General features: G+C 31.7%; 2 protein-coding genes across 2 annotated transcripts; one reads left to right on the plus strand and one right to left on the minus strand.

The window, feature by feature from the left end:
• Positions 1-3,027: 3,027 nt before the first annotated feature.
• On the plus strand, positions 3,028-16,365 carry LOC134721069 (splicing factor U2AF 35 kDa subunit-like). The gene is made up of 8 exons (XM_063583780.1): positions 3,028-3,167; positions 5,881-5,968; positions 8,737-8,803; positions 11,893-11,966; positions 13,839-13,910; positions 14,711-14,844; positions 15,471-15,569; positions 15,889-16,365. Exons 1-8 carry the CDS (start codon positions 3,124-3,126, stop codon positions 16,070-16,072), a joined length of 762 nt encoding a protein of 253 aa, XP_063439850.1. The 5' UTR covers positions 3,028-3,123; the 3' UTR covers positions 16,073-16,365.
• A 2,559-nt stretch (positions 16,366-18,924) lies between these two features.
• On the minus strand, positions 18,925-20,686 carry LOC134721070 (uncharacterized). Its single transcript, XM_063583781.1, has 3 exons — positions 20,482-20,686; positions 19,623-19,894; positions 18,925-19,093 (listed from the first exon to the last, which is right to left on the minus strand). The coding sequence occupies exons 1-3, from the start codon at positions 20,629-20,631 to the stop codon at positions 18,964-18,966; spliced, it is 552 nt and encodes a 183-aa protein (XP_063439851.1). The 5' UTR covers positions 20,632-20,686; the 3' UTR covers positions 18,925-18,963.
• Positions 20,687-26,275: the final 5,589 nt, after the last annotated feature.

A 26,275-nucleotide genomic window follows, 5' to 3' on the forward strand; every position in this document is an offset into this window, starting at 1 on the left:
GTAGACACCAAATACAATGGTACAATTTTAAAATTTCCAAACATGGCGCAAAAATTACAAAGATATGCCAAATAAAAATAGTTATTTGCGATGTGAACTGGCACAACTCTAAATTTCCAAAGGTTATGACAGTTTAGATGTGATAACTGCATGGATGGCAGTTCTAAAACCAAAAAATAAAAAAATGTCCTAACTGATCCCAGTTGGTATAATATTTCAAATTTGACAACGGTAGGGCAATTGCAACAGAAACTATTCATTTTTTTGTTTGAGAACTGCCCTATGCAATGACATATTTATGTGAATTTTTGTCTGCAGTTTAAATGGACCGTATAAAACTTGGCCCATTTTGAAGTATGTCTTTGTTTGTTTGTTATTTCTTTGTTTAAAACAAAGATAACTTCTGTACATTATTGTGTAAACTGTATATTAAGGAAGACTAAAAGAGAAAAACAATGATGGTATTAGACCTCTATTAGTAGTTCTGGTAAATGCCTGAGATTATCATTTACAATACAATACATTTTTCAATATGATACATGTTACAATATTATACAATATAATACATTTTAAAATCTTATACAATATAATACAGTACAGTACAATACATCATACAATATAATACATTTTAAAATCTTATACAATATAATACAGTACAGTACAATACATCAAACAATATAATACAGTACAATACATCATACAATATAATACAGTACAATACATCATACAATATAATACAGTACAATACATCATACAATATAATACAGTACAATACATTTAACAATACAAACATATTTTAAGCAAAAATACAATACAGTAAGATATGTTATTCCAATTAAGACGACTGTAATCTTGTGCTTTCCTTTGGTATGTGAGGTTGAGGATTTGAATAAAATTGAGAAAGGAAATGGGGAATGTGTCAAAGAGACAACAACCCGACCATAGAGCAGACAAAAGCTGAAGGCCACAAATGGGTCTTTGATGTAGCGAAAAACTCCTGCACACGTAGGTGTCCTTGACAGTTGGCCCCTAAAAAATATGTATACTAGTATGGTGATAATGGACGTCATACGAAACTCTGAATTATACACAAGAAACTAAAATTAAAAATCATACAAGACTAACAAAGGACAGAGGCTCCTGACTTGGGACAGGCACAATATTGTGTTGGGGTTAAACATTTTTATGCGAAGAATTGCTGGGTCAAAACCAAAGACCTCAAAATTGGTATTTGCTGCTTTTCTTTTTGGCGTACAAATTAAGGGGCGAAGACTGTTCATATTGGTATCCAGATAGGACAACATGTCATGATGCAGGTTGTTACCTTGGTGAACTAGAACCTTATTAATCCAGCTCAGCATGTTGGTCTAGTACAGGGTCAGTATTCATATTTCATTAACATGTTCTCGTCCTCAATATGCATTAAACTTGCAGCTGGACATTTAGACATCATCATCATTCTCATTAAGATCATTAACCCTGGTTATTAACAAATTATGATGGTGGAAAATTTGTTTTACCAAAATTAAGGGGTGAAAATATAACACTTTACAAATTGCCTGCATCTAAAGCAGTTTTCAGGAATAACTTCATCAGAAACACTCAAACTTAAACATTAGAAAGCCATGCATGGATAAAGGAAGATAAACACTTCAAAAATTAAAACAATGTGTATTTATAAGACTTTTAACTCAAATGATTTGCCCTTAAATGTAGGTTATGATTATTTAAAGAATTTTACAGTTGGATTCATTTTTGACAAAATGATTAATTTGGAAAAAGGTTAAGGCTCTCAGGAGAAAATTCAAAACTTATTCTCCAAGAAAAAAGTAGCAAATTAAGAATAAGGGCACACTCACTAACAAAAGAACCTAGAAGATAACTGATATAAAAAAAAAAAAAAACTCTAGTTAAAGAAAATTGTACATGCAGGACTGTCCGTCATGTGAAAATTGATAGTGCTCTTTCTTTCTCAAGTGTCCTCACTATATCAAAACTAGAAGCACTGCTGAGCCTCGCGATATTCTGAGACTACTTATAACACATGTGTTATAGTCATTTATCATATGTTTAGTAGTAAATACAGTAGTTTTGCATATGTGATAAATAGCCTGCTGTTTAATCCATATCGCGCAACTTTGATGCGCACCCTTTATCGCATACCCTTTATCACACCCCTACCCTTTATCACATACCCTTTATCTCACCCCTACCCTTTATCACACCCCTACTTTTTTTTTTTTTTTTTTTTTTTTACATAAAGTCAGTTTTTGGGGTTTTTTTTGCTTATGAAAAATTTTCCTCAATTTTTTTTATGACGTCATTGTTTGGTATGTGACGTCACGAACGTTGTTTTCATATTGTATGTGACGTCAAGAACGTAAAAAAAAAATCTTATTTTTTGCACACTAAATGCAACTATAAAAAATACAAAAATAAACAAAATATTTTTAAAACAACAGCACGTAAATTGTAAGGTAACCAAGGTGCTTCGGATTAGTAATTGAGCAGTTCTTTTTTAAGGCCATTGAAACAAGACAAAAGTAGATCTGAAGGTAACCCAGTGTTATGAATCAGAAAACAGTTCATATAATACTCTTCTGTTGAAACATATGATAAAGCGTATAATACATGGCAAAATCCGTATCACATGCCGTATCACCCTCCACCAATATCATCCCTCGGGCCTAAAGGCCCTTCAAGGCCTTGGGCTGATATTGATGTCTCGGGATGATACGACATATGATACGGATTTTGCCATGTATTATTCTCTATATATATGATAGTAGTCTCAGCCATACTGAATCAACTTTAAAGATTTGTTTTTACAATTAGTTTATTAGTGTAATATCACACCTCTGTTGAGCTTTTTCCAATAGAAGAGAGAATACAAATTACAATTTATTTGCTCTCAAATTCTACTTCAGGAAAATTTATGTGCCTGCAAGGTTTTACTGTACTGAAGATTGAGAGCATGGTTATGCGTTATCATCATAGCTATATTTTTTGGTTATTAGGTAGACTTTTAAAAATTATCATGGTTCCCTGTTTTAAATATATGAATAGGAGCAAATGTTTAATAAAGGTTCTTCATCGATCTAACGTCAGAACCAGATATTCAACATGGCAGAGTATCTCGCATCGATTTTTGGAACAGAAAAAGACAAGTATGATCAACAATAACGCACTAACATATTAAGTAACGAAAGCACCATTTCTTTTAGATATAAAGAGTTTAGAATGCTCATTTTAATACATTAAAAATTAGCCTCATTGAAGAGATAAACAAGAGAAAATGTCCAGCACCGGCTCATGGCTCATGCCGTCATGGGCTAAATGCCACTAGTGACGCACTTGAGGCTTTGGCTTTATTGTTCACTAGACTCCTAAAATTAAGTATTAATTTTGGTTAAATAGGATATCTTTTGAATATTATGTGCGTTTTCGTAATTCAAATTATGACCATTGTCAAAAAAAGATTTTAAAAAATCAGAAAATCTCTCTTACACTGATAATTTCGCTAAGTCTAAGGGAGTAGACATTATTGCTATTTAGAAATCTGTGCCTCTTGAACTATTGACTTCAAACAATCAATAGAACGTAGTGGCGACAGATATTTTCCATTGTGACGTCAGAAAGTTCAGTTGAACGGCAAACGATTTAATGGCGTCTAAGTTCAAGACATTGGTCACGTGATAAAAGGTCAGAGTTTACCGTTTTTTTGTGAACGTGCACACCTCGTGGTTTTTTACCTCGTATAGTCTTATTGCAACTCGTACTTCAATAAACCTTAAAGGATTCAAATCTTAAATGAATAAGCTTCATTATTATGTATACTTATTCATGAAAAGTGTTATAAAAGTATGCTAAAACAACGATGGAAGTTGAAATATTTTTTGGAAAATTTACGTAGGTCTACGGAAAATCTCAAATCATTTCTTAAATAGGTTTGGTAACGTGTGGAGGGGTATAAAATATGAAGTAAAACCATTTTCTAGATCTAATTTATGAATTATAGATCATAAAATCCCCGGATACGCAATTCTGTCAGATTATTCGTGGCGAAGCGGAGACCAAAGGGAGATAACTAGGTCCACGCAACGTACAGGGAAGTGAACAGTGCAAGTTCAATAAAACTGTAAAATTTGATGCACGATTACAGTTCAGTTAAAAATATGTCGGGGTTTCTGTAAATCGTTAGTAAATAATAAACATCAAGCTAAATTTTAATAAATTTTAATTACACAAAAATAGATATGAAACGATTGAATATATTGCATTGAAACATGCATGTTCTTCCACAGTTTATAAAAACTTCAAAATTTATTAATCTTATAAGAGAGAGGAACTTCCCTAAACTCCAGGCAATTAAATTTAGAATTTTCAAACATAAAAATAATGTATTCATTAAATTCAATTGTTAAGAGGGGAGAATTTACAATTATGCTGTGAAAAATAGTTTTAATGACATACAGTGGAGTCCCTGTTGTCCGTGCGGCCAGTGATACAGTGCACTAGCTGATTTCGTCATTTCAACACAGAAACACAAATTAGATGTTCTTGTTATTGTTTAACATTGAGAAGGGATATAAAAAGAATAAAATTGATAATTCAAGAGTTAAATTATAACTGCTATAGATGATTTACAATATTTGGCCAATTTCCATTAAAAAATTACCTCATCAGATAAAATTTGTTTTATTTAAGTCAAATTTATATCAGATTGAAATAAATTTTGCTCTGCATCCTTGGCAGTGTGCTTTATATAGTTAAAATTCAGCTATATTTCGTAGCAGAAAATCTTTCCTTTATTCAAAATAAGCTATTTTTGGAAGACATGCACGAAATCAACGGACATTGGAGGAACTCTCAGAACATGGGTTTCCCTAATTTGGACATACATTACACAAAATCTTGAGGGTGAAACCATACAAACAGATAATTTTATGAAATAAAAGTATGTGTTGAATGTGTTCACACAAATTAATGCAATTATTGGTTTTATCAGTTGAATGAAGTGAAGTCATAAGTCTTAGTTGCGCTAATACACAGGACTGCACTGTAATAATGTTAATTTAAATCTGATAAAAGAGGGGTGAAAGATACCAGAAGGGCATTCACAATTTCAAACTCTTAAATGGAAAAAAACCTGACACCTTCAGATAGAAATGAAATAATCAAACAAACAATAGTACTCTAAACACAACATAGAAATATAAAGACTTAACAACACAAATCTCACCAAAAACTGGGTAGATCTCGGGTGCTTTGGAAGGGTTGGCAGATCCTGCTTCACATGTGGCACCCTTCATCTTGCTCATGTTAGAACAAACCCAGTATTAAGTCTTAATTTGTAGAAAACATCCTTTAACCCTTTCCTCCATAATGACGCCTTTTGACGCCACCCCCTTTACTCCTTAATGACGCCTTTTGACGCCTGCGTAGTCCCTCACTTGAAACGTCTCACCTACGAAAAAACTTCATCAGACTTAATAAAAGTTGTATTTAATAGCAAGAGGATATTCATGAGAATCTATGACTGAAACTTCCTTGATGAAATATTTGTTTTGGCAATGCATTAATAATTTAAACCTGCTTAATTTTTTTTATTGAAAAAATCCTATGCAAATCAAGTATTTCAATAAAAAGTTTCCATGGAGGAAAGGGTTAAAAGGGAACAGGATTGTAGTCACCGTACATGTAGCAAAAAATCAAACAACTTGCTTCAGCATGTTCAGGGTGGGTGACTATATATACATGCACTTCAAACATTTATAATACTAGATTGTACATTTATGCTTTAATAAATATGTGTCTTAGGAATTTACATACTGTACTTTCAAAGAAACACATTGACATTTTGTTATTGTTTCATTTCAGAGTTAACTGTTCCTTTTACTTTAAAATTGGAGCCTGCCGACATGGAGAAAGATGTTCACGTCTTCACAACAAACCAACTTTCAGTCAGGTGACATAACCAAACATTTATTTTGCCATTTTAAGTAGATCAATAGTCCAATCAATGAGTAAATTGTTTTAGTGTAACTGTACATGTGTTAAAGTAAGTTTTTATACGACCGCAAATTTTGAAAAAATTTTCGTCGTATATTGCTATCACGTCGTCGTCGTCGTCGTCGTCGTCGTCGTCGTCCGAATACTTTCAGTTTTCGCACTCTAACTTTAGTAAAAGTGAATATAAATCTATAAAATTTTATCACAAGGTTTATGACCACAAAAGGAAGGTTGGTATTGATTTTGGGAGTTTTGGTCCCAACATTTTAGGAATTAGGGGCCAAAAAGGGCCCAAATAAGCATTTTCTTGGTTTTCGCACTATAACTTTAGTTTAAGTTAATAGAAATCTATGAAATTTTGACACAAGGTTTATGACCACAAAAGAAAGGTTGGGATTGATTTTGGGAGTTTTGGTTTCAATAGTGTAGGAATTAGGGGCCAAAAAAGGGCCCAAATAAGCATTATTCTTGGTTTTCGCACAATAACTTTAGTTTAAGTAAATAGAAAATAATGAAATTTATACACAATGTTTATGACCACAAAAGGAAGGTTGGTATTGATTTTGGGAGTTTAGGTCCCAACAGTTTAGGAATTGGGGGCCAAAAAGGGACCCAAATAAGCATTTTTCTTGGTTTTCGCACCATAACTTTAGTATAAGTAAATAGAAATCTATGAAATTTAAACACAAGGTTTATGACCATAAAAGGAAGGTTGGTAATGATTTTGGGAGTTTTGGTCCAAACAGTTAAGGAATAAGGGGCCCAAAGGGTCCAAAATTAAACTTTGTTTGATTTCATCAAAATTGAATAATTGGGGTTCTTTGATATGCTGAATCTAACTGAGTATGTAGATTTTTAACTTTTGGTCCCGTTTTCAAATTGGTCTACATTAAAAAGGGTCCAAAATTAAACTTCGTTTGATTTTGACAAAAAATTAATCGGTTGGGTTCTTTGATATGCTGAATCTAAAAATGTACTTAGATTCTTGATTATTGGCCCAGTTTTCAAGTTGGTCCAAATCGGGGTCCAAAATTAAACTTTGTTTGATTTCATCAAAAATTGAATAAATGGGGTTCTTTGATATGCCAAATCTAACTGTGTATGTAGATTCCTAATTTTTGGTCTTGTTTTCAAATTGGTCTACATTTAAGTCCAAAGGGTCCAAAATTAAACTTAGTTTGATTTTAACAAAAATTGAAATCTTGGGGTTCTTTGATATGCTGAATCCAAACATGTACTTAGATTTTTGATTCTGGGCCCAGTTTTCAAGTTGGTCCAAATCAGGATCTAAAATTATTATATTAAGTTTTGTGCAATAGCAAGTCTTTTCAATTGCACAGTATTGCGCAATGGCAAGAAATATCTTATTGCAAAATATTGTGAAATAGCAATTTTGTTTTTAATTAGAGTTATCTTTCTTTGTCCAGAATAGTAAGCAAGAAATATCTAATTGTAAGAATTTTTTTTATTTGGAGTTATCTTTCTTTGTCCTGAATCAACTTAAATCTTTGTTATATATACAATATACAATGTATATTCACTTTTTACTACCAACTGATAAATTAAAATAATCTTTACCATTCAGTGATAACAAGCATTTTTTTTACATCTTAATATTTTATGATGTATTTAAATGAGTAGTAATTGTTGCAAACTCCATTAGAAATTTAAATTGAGATTAGTTTTGGAATAAGGGAAAGGGGGATGTGATTAAAAAAATTGGGTTCAATTTTCTCATTTGAAATTTCATAAATAAAAAGAAAATTTCTTCAAACATTTTTTTGAGAGGAATAATATTCAACAGCATAGTGAATTGCTCTAAGAGAAAACAAAAATTTTAATTTCATTAGAACGCATTCATTCTGTGTCAGAAACCTATGCTGTGTCAACTATTTAATCACAATCCAAATTTAGAGCTGAATCCAGCTTGAATGTTGTGTCCATACTTGCCCCAACCGTTCAGGGTTCAACCTCTGCGGTCGTATAAAGCTACGCCCTGCGGAGCATCTGGTCTCATTTGAAATTTCATAAATAAAAAGAAAATTTCTTCAAACATTTTTTTGAGAGGATTAATATTCAACAGCATAGTGAATTGCTCTAAGAGAAAACAAAAATTTTAAGTTCATTAGAACATATTCATTCTGTGTCAGAAACCTATGCTGTGTCAACTATTTAATCACAATCCAAATTTAGAGCTGAATCCAGCTTGAATGTTGTGTCCATACTTGCCCCAACTGTTCAGGGTTCAACCTCTGCGGTCGTATAAAGCTACGCCCTGCGGAGCATCTGGTTAAGTAATACAGAAAAAGTCATTCATAACTTTTTGAACCTGTTACTGTTACATTCATGTTTCATACACGGAAACATTTGATTATAAGATTATATCGTTTCTACCAAAATGCCTATTGCATGACTGCCCTGGCAACCAAAAAATATTATCAATGTTAGGACTAGTAGCTTACAGCATATATATCATAAAAAAACAAAGGCCATAAAAACTACTGTGTTTGAAATTAGGACACAAAAGAAAGATACCCAATCCTCAGAAACATGAGTATTACTATTACATGTATTAGCTGGTATAAGACAGTATTACAAAAAATGTATATATAACACTGCATGCACTGCTAAAGGAAGAATCGCATGTGTAAAGGTGCATTGTTAAGAATATAACATTATTTAATGAAGAATTGATAATAATATTTAGTGTATTGTATGTTTCAGACTGTTGTTATGATCAATGCCTACCTGAACCCACAGAACGCTGCCCTCACAGCTGATGGCTCACATAGTATGTATTAGGTGTACAATATTGTCTGGTGTTGTAGTGAGAAAAAAGATTTTAAATTAGTTTCTGTCTGAAATTTGTCATGACCTTAATTTTGTTCAGTATTATCTACATTTTAGCAAATGTACTTGTGTTTTTCTGTTAATACTTTTTAATATCAAAAGTTTAATAACTCTTTTGTTTGGATTATGCTTTCCTGCAGACAAACTGTATTTATGGATTTATTGGAAATAATTGAAAAATGTTAGAAATTTGTATAAATATGCCTCTTATTCATTTCTTTGTTGTATAATTCACATTTTGACCTTTATCCTTGTGCAAATATGACTTCAATTGACTTTTTAGACTAAACAACGTCTGATACTTCACTGGATTTATCAAAAACAAAAAAAGATTGAAAGAATACTTTTCCTATGAACAATTTTTGAATTAAGAACTAATAAACTACATCTCAAACTTGCAATCAATGTCCATGCCTTATTTTAGTGCTAAGATAAAACTATTAAGAGCTCATATTGTTTAATTGATAAAGGTCAATATTGGTTAATGGTCATCCTATCATGCCTATCCTGTGTTGTATATTTTTCTGCTTGTTATTTTTGTAGATACTCATTTCTTTTTTGTTTTAGATTTTACTCTGTTTTTGTTGTAGACTTAAAGATTTATTTTTAGCTGCAGATGATCACCTCATTTTATTTTTCTATATTGTACAATTATCAAATTTGCTTACAATTTAGTTGATCTGTATGGCTGTTGCTTTGTAAGTGTTCTTCTTTGGTCATGTCAGCTTTCATGCTTTAGCTCAATTATACTCATTTATTAGTTTATAAATTTAAAAAGAATAAGTTCTTGTTAAAACAAGAAATCTGGAAGAATTTAAGATCATCATTTCATTACATTCCACATTAAACTTGGGATTTTGTTTTATATCAAATTATGAAAAAATGCTTGGTGACATATTTATAGCACAAACCTTATGGATGAATTATCTTGTATGCAATTTAAGTTTTTATATAATTGGGAAACAGACTTCATTACTGCACATATATTTTATAGTATTGTGCACAGTTTAGATTGTATACACTTAGAGTACACATAAATGTATTTACCTTTAAACATGTTAAATGTGTGTGTGCGGTTTTTTTCAATATCAATATTATGTTTAATTCAATCTACTAACATGACAAATAATGAAATTCTTTGTATGCTATGTATATATCTATACATGCTCATATCAGCCTCATATCAGCTTTAATAATTGAATCTTTGTGAACAGAAGATATGGGTTTAACAAGATAGGTTTTATGTATTAAATCATTAACTTTCACTGTCATGACTTGTAATTAATATTTGCTGTTTTTATGTTAGTTTAAAGTTATAATGAAATATACCACAACTAGAATGAAATCTTTAAACAATTAATTAACTATAATCATATCAGAAGTAATTACATACAAATGAAATATGTCATTTTATTTGAAATATTTCCAAAAGATTGCATTTTTAACAGAAAATCATGTGTTTAACCCTGCATTAATTCGTCTCAATTTAAATATCTACGTTTTCTCCTGTTGTTATGATACATTAACTTAATGTTCTCCCCAGGATTTTTGGATAGCACCAGGGTAACGCGTGACGAAATGAATTTTACAATATTTTGTGTCGCGTTGCGTCGCTTATTTTTTTCTTGTTGGTTTTTGTCATTACCTTTTTGCCTTTGTTTTGTTTACTGTGGTACTGTGTTGTATGGACTTTGGGTCAGAACATTATTGGTAGAAAAAGTAAATCAATAAAACAGTTTGTATACTTTAATATCTTTATGATTAAGTTTATTAAGTTATGATTATAATATTTTTTTGTCAATACAATCAAACTAATTACACACAAATAGTCAGTTCTAGGCCATGTAAGCTTCAAGCCAATCGAAATTCTTCATAAATAAATATTGTATAAAACTCTTGTTGACATTATGATTTTATTATAGAAAATCAGTTTCAAGACTGACATGAGACTATTAGTTGACAATCTGCATGATAAGAAGCTGTCTTCAATTACAAAATTCAACATCTTTCCAGTAGAAATAAACATAAATTTAAAAAAAAATTAAAATGATTTCAAATAAATGTAGCATTGTAGCTAGGAATGCCATGGATGCGGAGGGCTAATGGCCACATCCTAAATTTTATCATTGTAGAGTATATATTATCATAAAAAGTTAACAAACTCATTATTGGCACCATATTACTCATGGAAAACTTGTCAATACCAATAACATCTTAACTTCTCTCAGAAAAAAAGTTGGTCTCAATATTGATATTTCTAAAATCCTATTTTTTTTGGTCAGTAAAAAACATTTGTACAGCCTTTTTGAAAAATTTAATTCAATATCCTTAATATAATCTTGAGGGGCCTGATGGAGGGGTTATATCACGATTCACGAGTTGATTTTTTGTCAATCACGATTCACAGAAAATAAATTTCCATGATAACGGATTACGAAAATTTATTAAAAAAAAAAATCTGTAGAAAAATGGATTACAGTAGCGAAAATGCACCGATCACGAAGAAGGAAAATAACCCATCAGGCCCCTCAATCTTTGGTTTTAAAGTTAAAATAAAACTAAAAGGTTATGAGGATATATGTTTTATATTAGTTGTACAGGATGATGTTGAGGCCCAGCAAGATTTTGACAACTTTTTCGAGGAAGTATTTACCGAGTTAGAGGATAAGGTAACTATATAATGACGCTCGTTTTATTACAGATTCAGTAATTGTCACATACATACAATGCAAAATATTGGTAATTTGGCAAATATAGATTTGAAAATTGCTGAATAGATCAAATCTAGAATTTTTCAATATTATAAATTAGACCCTTTTTACATTATTGATTAATAACAACTAATCTAAATTCTTCAAAATGGTATTTATGATTTTCGGATATCAGTAATTTATATTGTGCATTACAGTATGTGACAGTTTCTTCGGCTTTTTTCCAATTTGTAGCCAGCAGTGTTCCCAGACATAAAAGGATTTACTAACCCTGTTTGTGTGTAATTATATATTTTGCCTCTGTTTATTTTTTTATCAGTCCATATGGATGAAATTGAGATCCAACAACACTACGATGAATTCTTTGAAGAAATCTATGTAGAAATGGAGAAGGTAGGATGAGAAATTGTGTCCATATCTAGTCCTTTATATATAACCCTATCATTGCTATATGAATTAATTAACTCTTTTAAGAAATAATACAAGCATGCTTAGAAACTGAAAAAGGTGGAAAACATTATAAGTTCTAAAACCTTGCCTGTATATTTTATTCATGTTTTTTTAGAACCTTCAATTCTCAAACTTTACTGATTCATTTTACTTAACAAACAAGTATAATACAAGTATGAACTCCTATTGTCCTATTGACTAACAACACATCTTATAATACAATAATAAAAAAATATATCAAATTAACTGACTAAAAAGTACCTGCAAATATCAAAGCCTGCTTGCATTATATCTTGAAAGGATTAATTTTATATGAAGGAACTTTACTGACTGTCTTTATATGATTAACATAAATGTAGAAGCTCATGTAACATTGATGTTCAATTTTGCTGACATTCTTGATTTTTTGCTCAGTTACCAGTACTTGAATATGCTTCATTAATGCTTCAACATATATATGTAATATAAAACTTTAACAATATTTCGATGGACTAAGTTCAATTTGATTCATTCAGAGTTACCATGCCCAATGATACTGTAGACAGATTTAAGATTGTTAGATAAATTTGCATATGCTTTAACAAAACCATCTTACAAAAAGCTTTTAAACCCCAAACACAGGTCAAGCTTGAATTTTGAATATTTTTTATGGACTTTATAAACCCTTAGCAAACATTTTTTGGCTGGTTGAATAGGAATCATCCTTTCCTCCATTTTTCTGTCCATGTGCTTTGTAAGTGCAAATATCTATCCTTATATTAATGAAACTTTCCACATTGTGCATAAGAAAGTGTACTCCTATCCCTACATGTTAATGGGAGATTACTTACTTCCTTCAATAATGCAAATATGGGGTAATAGTCTTTTGCAAGGTCCTCCTAAACTGCTGGAGAAATATTGATGGAACTTTTCACAGTAAAAAGATATATTTGTAGAATACTATAGCTAGGATGTGCTAAAAGGAATATAATCCCAGTTTAGAAAGTTTACAAACTTCTTTGCCCTTTTTGTCGGGAGGGCTCCATGTTCTCTGCCTTTTAAAACCTCTTGCAATGAAGATCCACCTGTAGATTTTAATCCATGCTTGATATGTCCTCCTTTATACTCGGTTGAATATCTGTCTCAGCATTTGCAATCATATCACCTAACTCTATAATTGAATGAGCACTAGCTGTCAAATTCATGTCAACTGATTTGACCAAAACTCTCATATTTGATATATATATAGCATATTAAAAACGTATATCTCAATTATATAAGAGAAACAATTAACAATGCATGGACTTGCTTAAGTGTATCAGCATGTACTGCATATTTTAGACTAGACCCCATCTAATTATCCATCAGGATGATCTCTGAACACGGCAGATAGGCATATAGCCAGATACAATCATAAATATAAAAAGACAGACAAGCCAATGCAATCGTATAATGATAAAATATCTAGGTCTGTTTGATTTCATGGTAATAGGCTTAACACATGTGCAACTCATCTCAAATAAACAGGTTGCATGAATACACATTCAAATTAGTTGAGTTATTGACTTTCAAGCCAATGATACATCCATAATTGTTATTTATGTCATTTTGAAAAAAATGGACAAATTGACTGCTAATTGCCAAAAAATATTTCTTTATTCCCCACTTATAAATGTTTGTAACAAAACAAAATAATTTTAACTTGTATTCTATTTCTTAGCTAATGATTCTTTTAGTTCAAAATGTTTCCAGTTTTTGATATTATTTAGTATTAACTTAATTCCTCTTTTTTTCTCACTTTGTATTTGAAAAATAAATAGACTCTATATATTTCAGTATGGTGAAATAGAAGAAATGAATGTTTGTGACAACCTTGGAGATCATTTGGTTGGAAATGTATACATCAAGGTTAGTTGTGTATTCTGGGTTGCAGTCTCAATAAAATGTGAACACTGCAACTTTTTTTTGCTCACCTGGCCCAAAGGGCCAATTGAGCTTTTCTGATCACTTTGCGTCCGTCGTCCCTGAATTGGTAATTATAATGAAATTTTGCTGTTTTTTGTTATTATCTTGAATATTATTATAGATAGAGATAAACTGTAAACAACAATAATGTACAGCAAAGTAAGACCTAAAAATAAGTCTACATGACCCAAATGGTCAATTGACCCCCTAAGTAGTTATTCTCTTTTATAGTCAATTTTAAACAATTCTCATAAAATTCGTAAATTTTTACTAACATTTTCCACTGAAACTACTGGGGTAAGTTCATTATATATAGAGATAATTGTAAGCAGCAAGAATGTTCAGTACAAACACATCACAATCACCAAAACACAATTTTGTCATTAATCCATCTGTGTCCTGTGTTTAATATTCACATAGGCCAAGGTGAGCGACACAGGCTCTTTAGAGCCTCTAGTTTTAGTTAACTCTACTAAATATTGGATGTGGGTTGACCTTTTTTTTTATTTGACATAATAAAGATTTTCATGGATCTGTATTTAAAGTCAGCTTACATATACACAAGAAGTAATTAATTTACCAGTCAATTATTTTTCTATTATAACAGAAAGTTAATTCAACTTAATTTTGTTCATTTGCAAATAGTAAAATGATAGCTGTTACTTAGGTATACTCTGCAGTTTAATAAAATGAATAGTTAAATTAAATTTCGACTTGATATCATTTATTGTATGTTTTGATAGTTTCGTTATGAAGAAGATGCAGAGAAAGCTGTGAATGATTTAAACAACCGTTGGTTCAATGGCCGACCAATCCACGCTGAATTGTCACCAGTAACAGACTTTAGAGAAGCTTGCTGCAGACAGTATGAAATGGGGTAAATATATTCAAAATCATACAGGTTGTATGGAATGGGGTAAATAGATACAAAATCATATAGGTTGTATGGAATGGGGTAAATAGATACAAAATCATATAGGTTGAATAGATATATCTTACATGCAGTATGGTCAAATAGATACTAGTTTATACAGACAGAATAGAATGGTGTAAATATATTCAAAATCATACTGACAGTATGGATCATGGAATAGGGTAAATGAATATATAATCTATGCGGCAGCATAGAATGGGGTAAATAGATACAAAATTATACAGACAATATGTATAACGATAAAAGGATCAAAAGCAAAGTACATAACGTATTCATAAATTACTCCAGTTAGTTGTGGAACTAAATAATACTCTAGATCTTTAAAAACAAAAATTTCTTCAAAGGAGAGCATTTTCTATATTTGTGTATTTTTTTCACTGTTACAAGTGCACCTTATTTTGATTATAAAGTATTTTCAACATCACTTACATTAGATTAACACACGATTTTCATTTCTATGAAGAGTGAAATGTTGATATTATGTTGTTAGGCATTTAAGAGATGAATTTATTTATTTTCAAATTTACAAAAAGCCAACAACAAAGAAGATACTTACTCTTTAATTTCAGAGAATGTACCAGAGGGGGCTTCTGTAACTTCATGCATCTGAAACCAATTTCAAGAGAACTGAGACGAGAGCTATACGGCCGTAGTCGTAGGAAGAGAAAGTAAGAAATTAGTTTCAAGAGAATTCACATTAGAAAATTTGTTAATATTTATAGCATGATTAACATAGCAATCGGAAGGATAAGTTGAGAAAAAAATATCACAACACTTTACAATAAAGGACAAGTCAAATAATATTGTATTTTAAAAAGTCAAAAAGTGACACGCCTTAGATGAGCTAATGATTTTGGATGTTAAAGTTACACTGAATAGTATATTTTAAGAATAAACATTTTCACTCATTTTTCACATGAAAATAAAATATAAGTATTGAAAAAAATGAAAGGATTTTAAGTGTGTTATATGCCTATACTTTTTCAGGTCAAGGTCTAGATCACCACCAACAAGAAGAAGTCGCAGTAGAAGTGCAGGCAGGGAAAACCGAGGAAAACGATCAAGGAGTAGGGAGCGTAGGTCAAGTAGGTCAAGAAGTCGTGAACGTGGGGGAGGAGGAGGAGGTGGAGGAGGACATCGTCGGGATAGAGACCGACATGGAAGATATTGAACGGACAAAATCTCAAATGATGGATTTGAAATTAACAGCAAAAAGAATGAAGACGTTGAATATTTTAGTCTGTTTTTTATAACATGTTATTTTCACATTGAAATCATTACATTATGTTACAACATTATCATTATTATGGTGAAAATTCAAAAAAATGTTCCAATAAAATTGTTTTTTATCATTAAAAAGGTTTTAGGATCAAATTTTAAAAAGCCAAGTGTTATTGTAAGTCATTCATAATGTACATAAACATGTTTTTCACAATAAAACAAATACAAGTTGTTTTTATCTTACATTGTATCCTTGGAGTTATTATTTAATTTTATTATACAATATATAATCATGAAAGAATATACAGCATGTCTGAAAGTATCAATATAGTACGTTCATTCATTTCTTGGTTGTTTGAATCTAACTTTTAGTCCACAAACTTTGTTACTTTTACTATCTTTAAAACTTGTCTCAAAGAATAGGAAATTATAAATTAATTTGAGAATGGAAATGGTGAATGATGAGTCAAAGAGACAACAACCCTCATCTGACATAATAGGCTATGTGAGCTTTGCCATCCTTTCTTGTCCAGTGTCCATTGGTAGTCTTAAACTTTTAAAGAAATTTCGTTCTCCAAACAACATAGCCTAATGTACCAAACTTAACTTAAATGTTTCTTAGGGTATTTAGTCTTCATTGTCCATTGGCAAGTAATGGTTAAAAAAAGATTAAAAAAAACATTTCTATTAGAGCATCACAGTTTACTACTCATTTTGAGGCCCTTCTTCCGAGAACATGGTTCAGGAACTTCATGTTGCTGTACATGTACATCTGTTTCTGAAATTTCTGTGAACAGGCAAAACATATCTCTATGTTTATTGTTTTAGTAACACTGTAATTTAATAAAGTAATAATGACTTAAACAATAGTCTTTTTTCACATTACTGACTTTTGACTCCAGGTTCTATATTTTTTCTACCTACTCTGGTAAGACATCATGGTACTTGGTCAATTATGAGCAACCAAAAGAGGTGAAATCAATAATATAAACGATGCAATTTGGTGGAAAAGCATATAACAGTAAACTTTCCCTCAAATTGTACCAATTAAAAAACAATTACCCTATAAACCTTGCTCTTACTTGACCTTGATTTTCAAACATAGAGAAGGTAGAAAAAAGTCAAAAGTCACTAATATGAAAATGGTCTGGGAGTTTTATAAAAAAGATGCACAATGGACAAATTGTCAATTGACTCCTTTTAGGAATTATTGCTTTTAAAAGACTTAATTTTACTTATTTACCTTTTTTAAATGAAAAAAGTTCCCAAAATAAAATCTGCAAATAAGCCAAAATTAGAGAATTGTCGATTAACCTCTATAGGAAGACGTACTCTTTTTATATGTCACTGCAAAAAAAAATTTGGAATGGTATAATGGTATGTTGTTGTCTGCGTTGTCATCAGAAGACACATTTGGTTCCGGATAATGAATTAAGTTAAAGTAAATGGATCTCTGTGAAATTTTTTAAGAAGGTTCAATACCACAAAAGGAAGGTTGTGATTGATTTTGGGGATGATGGTCCCAACTGTTTAGGAAATAGGGGCCAAAAGCAAGCATATTTCTAGTTTCAGGATTATAACTTGTGTATAAGTACTTTGATTGCTTTGTAATCATACAGGTTCATAAAGGTAGAATGGTTGGGATTCATTTTGGGGTTATGAAGTGTCTGTCATTTGTCCATAGTCTGTCTTCATTTTCATGGTTCAGTGACTACGTGAAAAAAAGTAGATTTTTTTAGTATTCTTAATTTCTCATGATTATAGGATAACTATACTTGGTATGTGCGTACCTTGCAAGGTCCTCAACACTGTCAGAGTTTTCACTTGACCTTCACCTAGTTTCAAGGATCAGTGAACAAGGTTAAGTTTTTGTGGTTAAGACCATATCTGAGATCAGGCTTTTGGGAGATGCGTGTTATGTTTTTAAAACCTACCTATTCACAAATTACAATTAAATCACAACGAAATGTTTGAGTAGACATAGCTTGTTGTGGGATCCTTTAAAATAAAATGGTATGATTTTCAATGAGAGAGCTATCTACCAAAGTTCGAGTGAAGTGTGTGTAAACAATTATAAACAATCTTACAACCGTCAACAATAACCCATTATACCGTATATCAGGCTCCGACTGGAAAAATATGAAACATTGCAATTGAGAAAACTTTTGGCCTTATTCATAACAAAACCATTTACAAAAACCACTGAAATATATAGGCCCCTGACATGGGACAGGTACAAAACAAATGTCTTCATTATCATGAATATTTATCTTATGTACCGCTAGAACATATTATTATGATGAATATATAATGCATGATAACGAAGACAATGTAAAACGCCTCACAGAACAGATTTTTTTTAAAACTATACATGTAGGAGTTTTAATTTTAGTTTATTGTGTATATTTCGGAGTTTAGTATGCCATCCATTATCACTGTACTAGTATACATTTTGTTTAGGGGCCAGCTGAAGCACGCCTCCGGGTGCGGGAGCGTCTCGCTGCATTGAAGACCCATTGATGGCCTACGGCTGTTGTCTGCTCTTTGGTCCGGTTGTTGTCCCTTTGACACATTCCCCATTTTCATACTCAAATTTATGAATTAAAAAAATAAATATGTAATGATATAATTATGGACGAATAGCTGTTATTTTTGCTATCATCTTTGTGTGTTTCACAGAAACCTCCAAATATTCACACATAATACAATGTGAAATACATAATAATATGAAAAATCTCTGTTTCTGCTAACATAACAATGATGATATTTATCACAATTACTGGAAAAGGCAAAACAAATATAAACGAAGTTTAACATTTTTATTCAACATAAATGATATAATCATGATACTCTTGCTCTGTGTCTTTCGTTACAAAACTGAAACAATGCCACTGGTCTCATTCTTTGTGGGGAAGGCCATTGGAAAGCCTGCATTGCTTCTGATTCTAGATATATGGAATTGTTATATACTCTGGAAAGAGACAAATATAATAATAAAATGCTAGTAGTTTTAAAACTCTAGATACAAAATATTTTGTTTTTATTGCTTTTAAACATGCTTGCATTTGCAAAAACAAAACTTTAAAAAGAAGTTTAAGTCGTAGACTCGGCGGAAGTATAACCATTTGGACAACAGTTTACGTCTCCTTCTCGCGGACCTTGCCTTTTTAGTTAAGTTAGAAAATTTCTATGCTTCAACCACGCCGTCACGAGTTTAATAAGCCTGTTTGTAAGCTTCTATTGACTATGCTTTAAAAATATAGGGTGACAAATTAAGGGATATAGAAAAATGGCATACAAAAATGAAGTACCCTTCATCCATATCCTCCCGTATACTATTCTGTACAATAATACCAATTTGTCTCCCGTCCAAGAACTAACGGATGCCCGTCTTTGATGGATTTACCATATATCATCAATTTAAATCAAAACGAAAAATCATCTTACATACATTTTCTCTGAGAGATGTTAATACGGACGCAATTCATTAATAAACATACCTAGCATTTCTTTGATGAACTTGTATTTTCTTTAGCAGATCAAACGTAACATTTGTACATGGTATATGAGGCTCTCCATAATCTATCGTTGTCCGACTTATAGGCGGGAGTTTTTCAGGATTCCGCCAAACGTCACCTCTAGTGCTGAAAACCTGAATGTCGTTGTAATCTTGCAAGGTACGATGGTAAATGTCCTTGTTTATAGATGGAAACACACTGTATTCTTGTTGGTTAGATGAACGCCATTTTATGTCTCTATGAGGTGGAATTATCTGTGAAATAAAATGAAGATACTTATATTAAGGGCTCGGAATGTAAATTGATAGATTAGAACCATAAGGAAACTATATATATAAAGTGCATAAATCATGATAAAGTTTAATCTCTGTAAAAGTGCAAATGAACAAACATTATACATATCCTATTTATATAAAGTAGAGTAAGGGTTAGTTTAGTTTTTAACTTACTTCCTTCCACCCTTTTAAAAAAAAGTAAAGGAAGGGTTGGAGTTACTGTATATTGATTTATAAATGTAATTCAGGATGAGAGGTTGAGTATAATTTAGGTATCCTTTAAGGTTAGATTTAGAGTTTTGGATAGTAAGTTTAGTGTATCCTTATATAGACTGGGTCCCCTTAGTAAATAAAGGTCAATATTTAAATTATCTAGGCAGTTTGTGCCTGTTTCATAATTGCGTAACTGAACTTCAATGTATCATACACAAATTTTCTTAAGATATCGTTAGTTTATGATACTTCTGTTGACAGTAATGGCACTAAAAACGCCAAGCTATGTAGATTTATTAAACTTTAAGACCGCGTATCACTAAAGTAACGAAGTACACCAACAAGACTTTTACCTCTGCCGGACAAGGTGGAGAAACAGATTTTTGCTGATATGATGAAAGTTGTGTCGTATAGTCCTGTGTGTAGGTAGTCCTGTGACAAGCTTCATCGTTGCCGAAAGAAAAATGAGTAGCTTGAAGAGCAAGCTTTCTGTTGCTCAGCATGGTTAGACGACAACGTTCAGTCGCAGACGTTGCTAATTGACAACGGCGATGCTACTGTGACGTTATGCATTTACGAAATGAAAATGATCACTGATACATGAAATTGTATCTTAGCATCAGATATGTCAGATACATTATTTATTTGATTAAACTGACTTTCCTGATAAAAAGTAGTAGTTGCTTATTCGTAAAACGGACTCGTTGATACACAAAACGTTGAGCATGTTCAATACATTGGTTTTAAATAAATGTCTCTAAAATTTCTCATTTGAGTTTTCAATGCAAATGGAATGTTGCTAGAAAACTTACATTTCATTGATACAACTTTTTGGTAATGATAGGCAATCGTGGTGATCGTTTTCCCTGTATTTAAAATTCGTGTTGTTGTGTATCCTGTGTTTAGTGTACTATGCTTTTAACTTACATATGTCATTTATGGTATATCTTATTATGCATTATATGTTTTAAATTATGTTGTTTTCATGACTTTTGTATGTGTATATTGTACTTTGTTATTAAGTCGATTTGAAAAGCTCACTAGAGCTTGTGTTTGTGTAGTTTATTGAATAGCGACTATAAATAAAACTTTGAATCTTGAATCTTTAAAAAAAAAAGTATGTAAATCATACGTCGAATAATGGATTATTGAACTGCGAAATGTTGTTCCTCTTAAAGTATACCTTTATTTTTCAAATGCAATTCACATAATTATACTATATTATTAACAATATTATGCATGATTCGATCAAAATCTAAGAGATTGTTACGGCCATGATCGTTTAAGTGATTACAAAAATGCTTTTCAAATTACATCAGTACTCTTATATCTATTGAATAACGATCTTCACTTTTGAAAGTTTTCTGTTTGGAAGCAGTTTAATGATGAATTCTATTGTATTGCCGTTTTAATTGATTACTTTTACATCCAACTTTAAGTTGACAAATAATTCATGTTGCTTAATATTCGGGTGAACATGACAGTGTGTTTGAATTATTATACAGACCTTTCAGTCATCTAAACAAATAACAGACATTTCGGTTCATTATACTTTAGGGTAGATGACCAATGTGTAAATCTTACGTTGCAGAACATGTCATATGCCTCTCATCAGTGCCAGGATTTTTTTCTCTCCAATTTACCTCTTAAATTAACATGATGGATCCATAAATGGGTTGAATGAATTTAGAATTACAAATTTAATATTCAATATCTATTTACTAAAAATGTAGACTTTTTTATTTTGATTGATAATGGTATAACATGTATAAGACTAATAGTAAAATAAAAATAACGAAATTAAAGTAATAAAATGTATACAAAAAAATCAGGAACGGTCATTTTATATTTTAGACAGCTGGCTCTGTTCCTATATATGTATGCGTTTGTATTTTCTTAAGGGAAATCGCTCTTGTTCAATCTAACTAGTATACTAATCGTTTAAAACCAATCAGTTAAACTTAGGTATAAAAATGTCTCTTTTTAGAATTAAACTACCAATGATAATAATCATTATTATTTTAACACATCGCAATTTTATAAATGAGCAAAATACTAGTATGCACTAAAATTTAAAAACAGAAAACCTATTAAACAAAAAGATAAAATGACGAGAGAAAAAAAGCAACATCACAAGATTTCTGTTTTCTTACCTTTAAAATAAAAAATCCGTCATTCTGTGGGCAACGGGGTGACAATACGTCTCTCACTCTCTTTTCTCAGTCTTGCCATAAATTCCATTTTATGGTGTTCATGCCCCATAATGTAACAAATGAGGAATATTTCTATGGTCAATATGACAGCTAGAACCATACCAAATCTTCTTTGAGAACGAGACACTGTACATACATGCATGGTCACCTGTCATGCCTCTAGAACATCACGTTGAATGTCTATTAGCCGATGGTGTGTATGTGTGTATAAATTCTATACAAATATCAACACATACAAGAGGTAGGCAGATGCCGTGATGTGTGAAAAATCTATAGAAATATCAATACTTCATTGTTCATGGAGGTTCGGATCGATTGATGTTGTCGTCATAGGACAAGAATCAATTTATCTATACACAATTTTGACGTAAATGATTAATAATGCATCTTTAATCGGATGTAAGATATAAGTTAATGAAAACATTTTTATGTGGTAATAGCTGTGAGATTTTGGGAGAAAAATTATTAAAATCATCATCTGTTTCAAAAAGTTATACTTATACCAAGTAAAGAGAAATAGAAAATCTGATTTTGAAATAATCGTTGTCTTTTGTTAAAATTGTACAAGTGTGGACACAGATCAGTGTGGATAGTATATTTGGATGTTTGACAGTGTTTTCTGACATAAAGAGTTCTATGGATTTTCCTCAATAGGTTTTTATGTTGACCTATGGTGCACAGTGACAGCCAACCTGTACCAGACACTAAAAATAGCAACTTGTCTTTTATTCAATATTTAGTCTTAATGTCCAAGACTGTCGTTAAGGAAACACTAATTTAAATCAGTACCAATTAAACGTTCATAAATTATATTTAGATAAAAAATTCTATTAATATCAACCCTGCATATTGGCCAAATACATAACTGCTTCCTGTAAATAATATGTACATTCCTGTAATTAAATTTTGTGCATTTTAAACTTTCCATTCGGAGATTTCCTTTCAACATTGTAAATAACTTCTATTTGAATACATTAACATTTTTAACAATGATCCTTTAGGGGAACACAGCTAGCTGAGTGGGCTCCAACGCTGCAGAGATTTTACGTAACAAAGAAGAAGATTTCATGTATTGCCAAATGTCCGATAAAAAGTATTCCACAATTTTTATCCAGGATACTAGTAACAGGAAAAGCTCAAAATAAGATGAGGGTCACATAAACGGCATTTCTGCATGATATGATTTTAATATGCGACATGGCATCCAAGAACGTTCAAATATGTTATATTTGTATGGTTCTATTATATTCCTTTGAGGTGTTAATTTCTAACATTAGTTTGTTCAGGATCTTCCAAGTATTATTAGTATAAGATTTTGTTTAAATGTCGAAAGTATTTATATCAAATTATTTTATGTTTTTAAGTAACAACAGTATACGAGATATGGTAGATATCAATACAAATGATCATAACTCCTGCAAACTGATAAAAAAAATTTAAGATATTACCCGGACTGACGGTCAAAAGAACGAACATACAAGCTTCAATGTTTCAACCATTTTTTCTTAATTTTCAAATTAAGTTATTAGAATAGAACAAATGTAGAGAATTAATGCCATTAAACATAAATTTGCCGTTTTATAGTAACATTTGAATAAGGATTATATATAATACATCGCTTTAAATATATTCGCATTTGTTTTTTTTTTAAAAGTGATTGATTTTGTCAGTTTTATGGAATCCCAATTTTTTTTGGATTTGATTTGGAGTTCGATATTTTTGTTATACTATGGTGGCCGGTTAAGGCCATTTCGCGTTTTCGCGTTTTCGCGTTTTCGCCCATCATATTATATAGGGCGAAAACGCGAAAACGCGAAATCGCGAAGTCGAAAACGCGAAAACGCGAAGTCGAAAACGCGAAAACGCGAAAACGCGAAGTCGAAAACGCGAAAACGCGAAGTCGAAAACGCGAAAACGCGAAATATTTTTTCTTTCCGATTTCGCGTTTTTTGACTTCGCGTTTTCGCGTTTTCGACTTCGCGTTTTCGCGTTTTCGCGTTTTCGACTTCGCGATTTCGCGTTTTCGCGTTTTCGCGTTTTCGCCTTTTCGCGTTTTCGCGATTTCGCGTTTTCGCGTTTTCGCGATTTCGCGTTTTCGCGATTTCGCCTTTTCGCGATTTCGCCTTTTCGCGTTTTCGCGATTTCGCGTTTTCGCCTTTTCGCCTTTTTGTTATATATATACATTTATATAGTTAAGAATCAAAACTACTGGCTACTTAAGGAGCCTGAATCATTCACCCTGCTTTAATGATCATTAATATGTTAAATCAGAATCAGGGATCATTTTAATAGATAGAAAGGGGAATATATAAAAATATAGAAAGACAAAAACATATATGTACATTTTGTGATAACCAAATAGAAGATGAAATCAACTTTTTCTTTTCTGTATTTCAAACAAATCATTAAGACAAGAATTTATTGAAAATTGTAAAAAAAAAAGCAATAAAAATTTAGAGGAATTAGATGATTCAGATAAACTGGTATATATATATGTATTTTAAATATTAAAGAATGTGTGCAGGTTACAAAGCATGTCCCTTTATCAAAAAGTCCTGGTCACTGAGGAAAGTGGACACGGAAACTGCCTAGTCTGAGAAGGATACATTATATATATATATATATATATATATAAGTACGTCTGAGTCAGTGACAACCCTACAACAGATGTATCCATCGGATCGCCATCAATGATGGTGATACATGGCTGTGTACATAATGTATATACAACTCGTCTAAACATCAACCCAACAATGTTAGATCTGGAAATTTGCTTTCGCAAATTTTTGGTTCTTCCCTCGCCGGGATTCGAGGTAACATATGGCCACCGAAAGCTCTTTTTTTGAGAGCCCAGGTGGTCGTGTGGTCTAGCGGGACGGCTGCAGTGCAGGCGATTTGGTGTCACGATATCACAGTAGCATGGGTTCGAATCCCGGCGAGGGAAGAACCAAAAATTTGCGAAAGCAAATTTCCAGATCTAACATTGTTGGGTTGATGTTTAGACGAGTTGTATATACATTATGTACACAGCCATGTATCACCATCATTGATGGCGATCCGATGGATACATCTGTTGTAGGATTGTCACTGACTCAGACGTACTTATATATATATATATATATATATATAATGTATCCTTCTCAGACTAGGCAGTTTCCGTGTCCACTTTCCTCAGTGACCAGGACTTTTTGATAAAGGGACATGCTTTGTAACCTGCACACATTCTTTAATATTTAAAATACATATATATATACCAGTTTATCTGAATCATCTAATTCCTCTAAATTTTTATTGCTTTTTTTTTACAATTTTCAATAAATTCTTGTCTTAATGATTTGTTTGAAATACAGAAAAGAAAAAGTTGATTTCATCTTCTATTTGGTTATCACAAAATGTACATATATGTTTTTGTCTTTCTATATTTTTATATATTCCCCTTTCTATCTATTAAAATGATCCCTGATTCTGATTTAACATATTAATGATCATTAAAGCAGGGTGAATGATTCAGGCTCCTTAAGTAGCCAGTAGTTTTGATTCTTAACTATATAAATGTATATATATAACAAAAAGGCGAAAAGGCGAAAACGCGAAATCGCGAAAACGCGAAAAGGCGAAATCGCGAAAACGCGAAAACGCGAAAAGGCGAAATCGCGAAAACGCGAAATCGCGAAAACGCGAAAACGCGAAATCGCGAAAACGCGAAAAGGCGAAAACGCGAAAACGCGAAAACGCGAAATCGCGAAGTCGAAAACGCGAAAACGCGAAAACGCGAAGTCGAAAACGCGAAAACGCGAAGTCAAAAAACGCGAAATCGGAAAGAAAAAATATTTCGCGTTTTCGCGTTTTCGACTTCGCGTTTTCGCGTTTTCGACTTCGCGTTTTCGCGTTTTCGCGTTTTCGACTTCGCGTTTTCGCGTTTTCGACTTCGCGA

The sequence above is a fragment of the Mytilus trossulus genome, chromosome 6 (genome assembly GCF_036588685.1).
Source record: "Mytilus trossulus isolate FHL-02 chromosome 6, PNRI_Mtr1.1.1.hap1, whole genome shotgun sequence".
NCBI classification, from domain to species: domain Eukaryota; kingdom Metazoa; phylum Mollusca; class Bivalvia; order Mytilida; family Mytilidae; genus Mytilus; species Mytilus trossulus.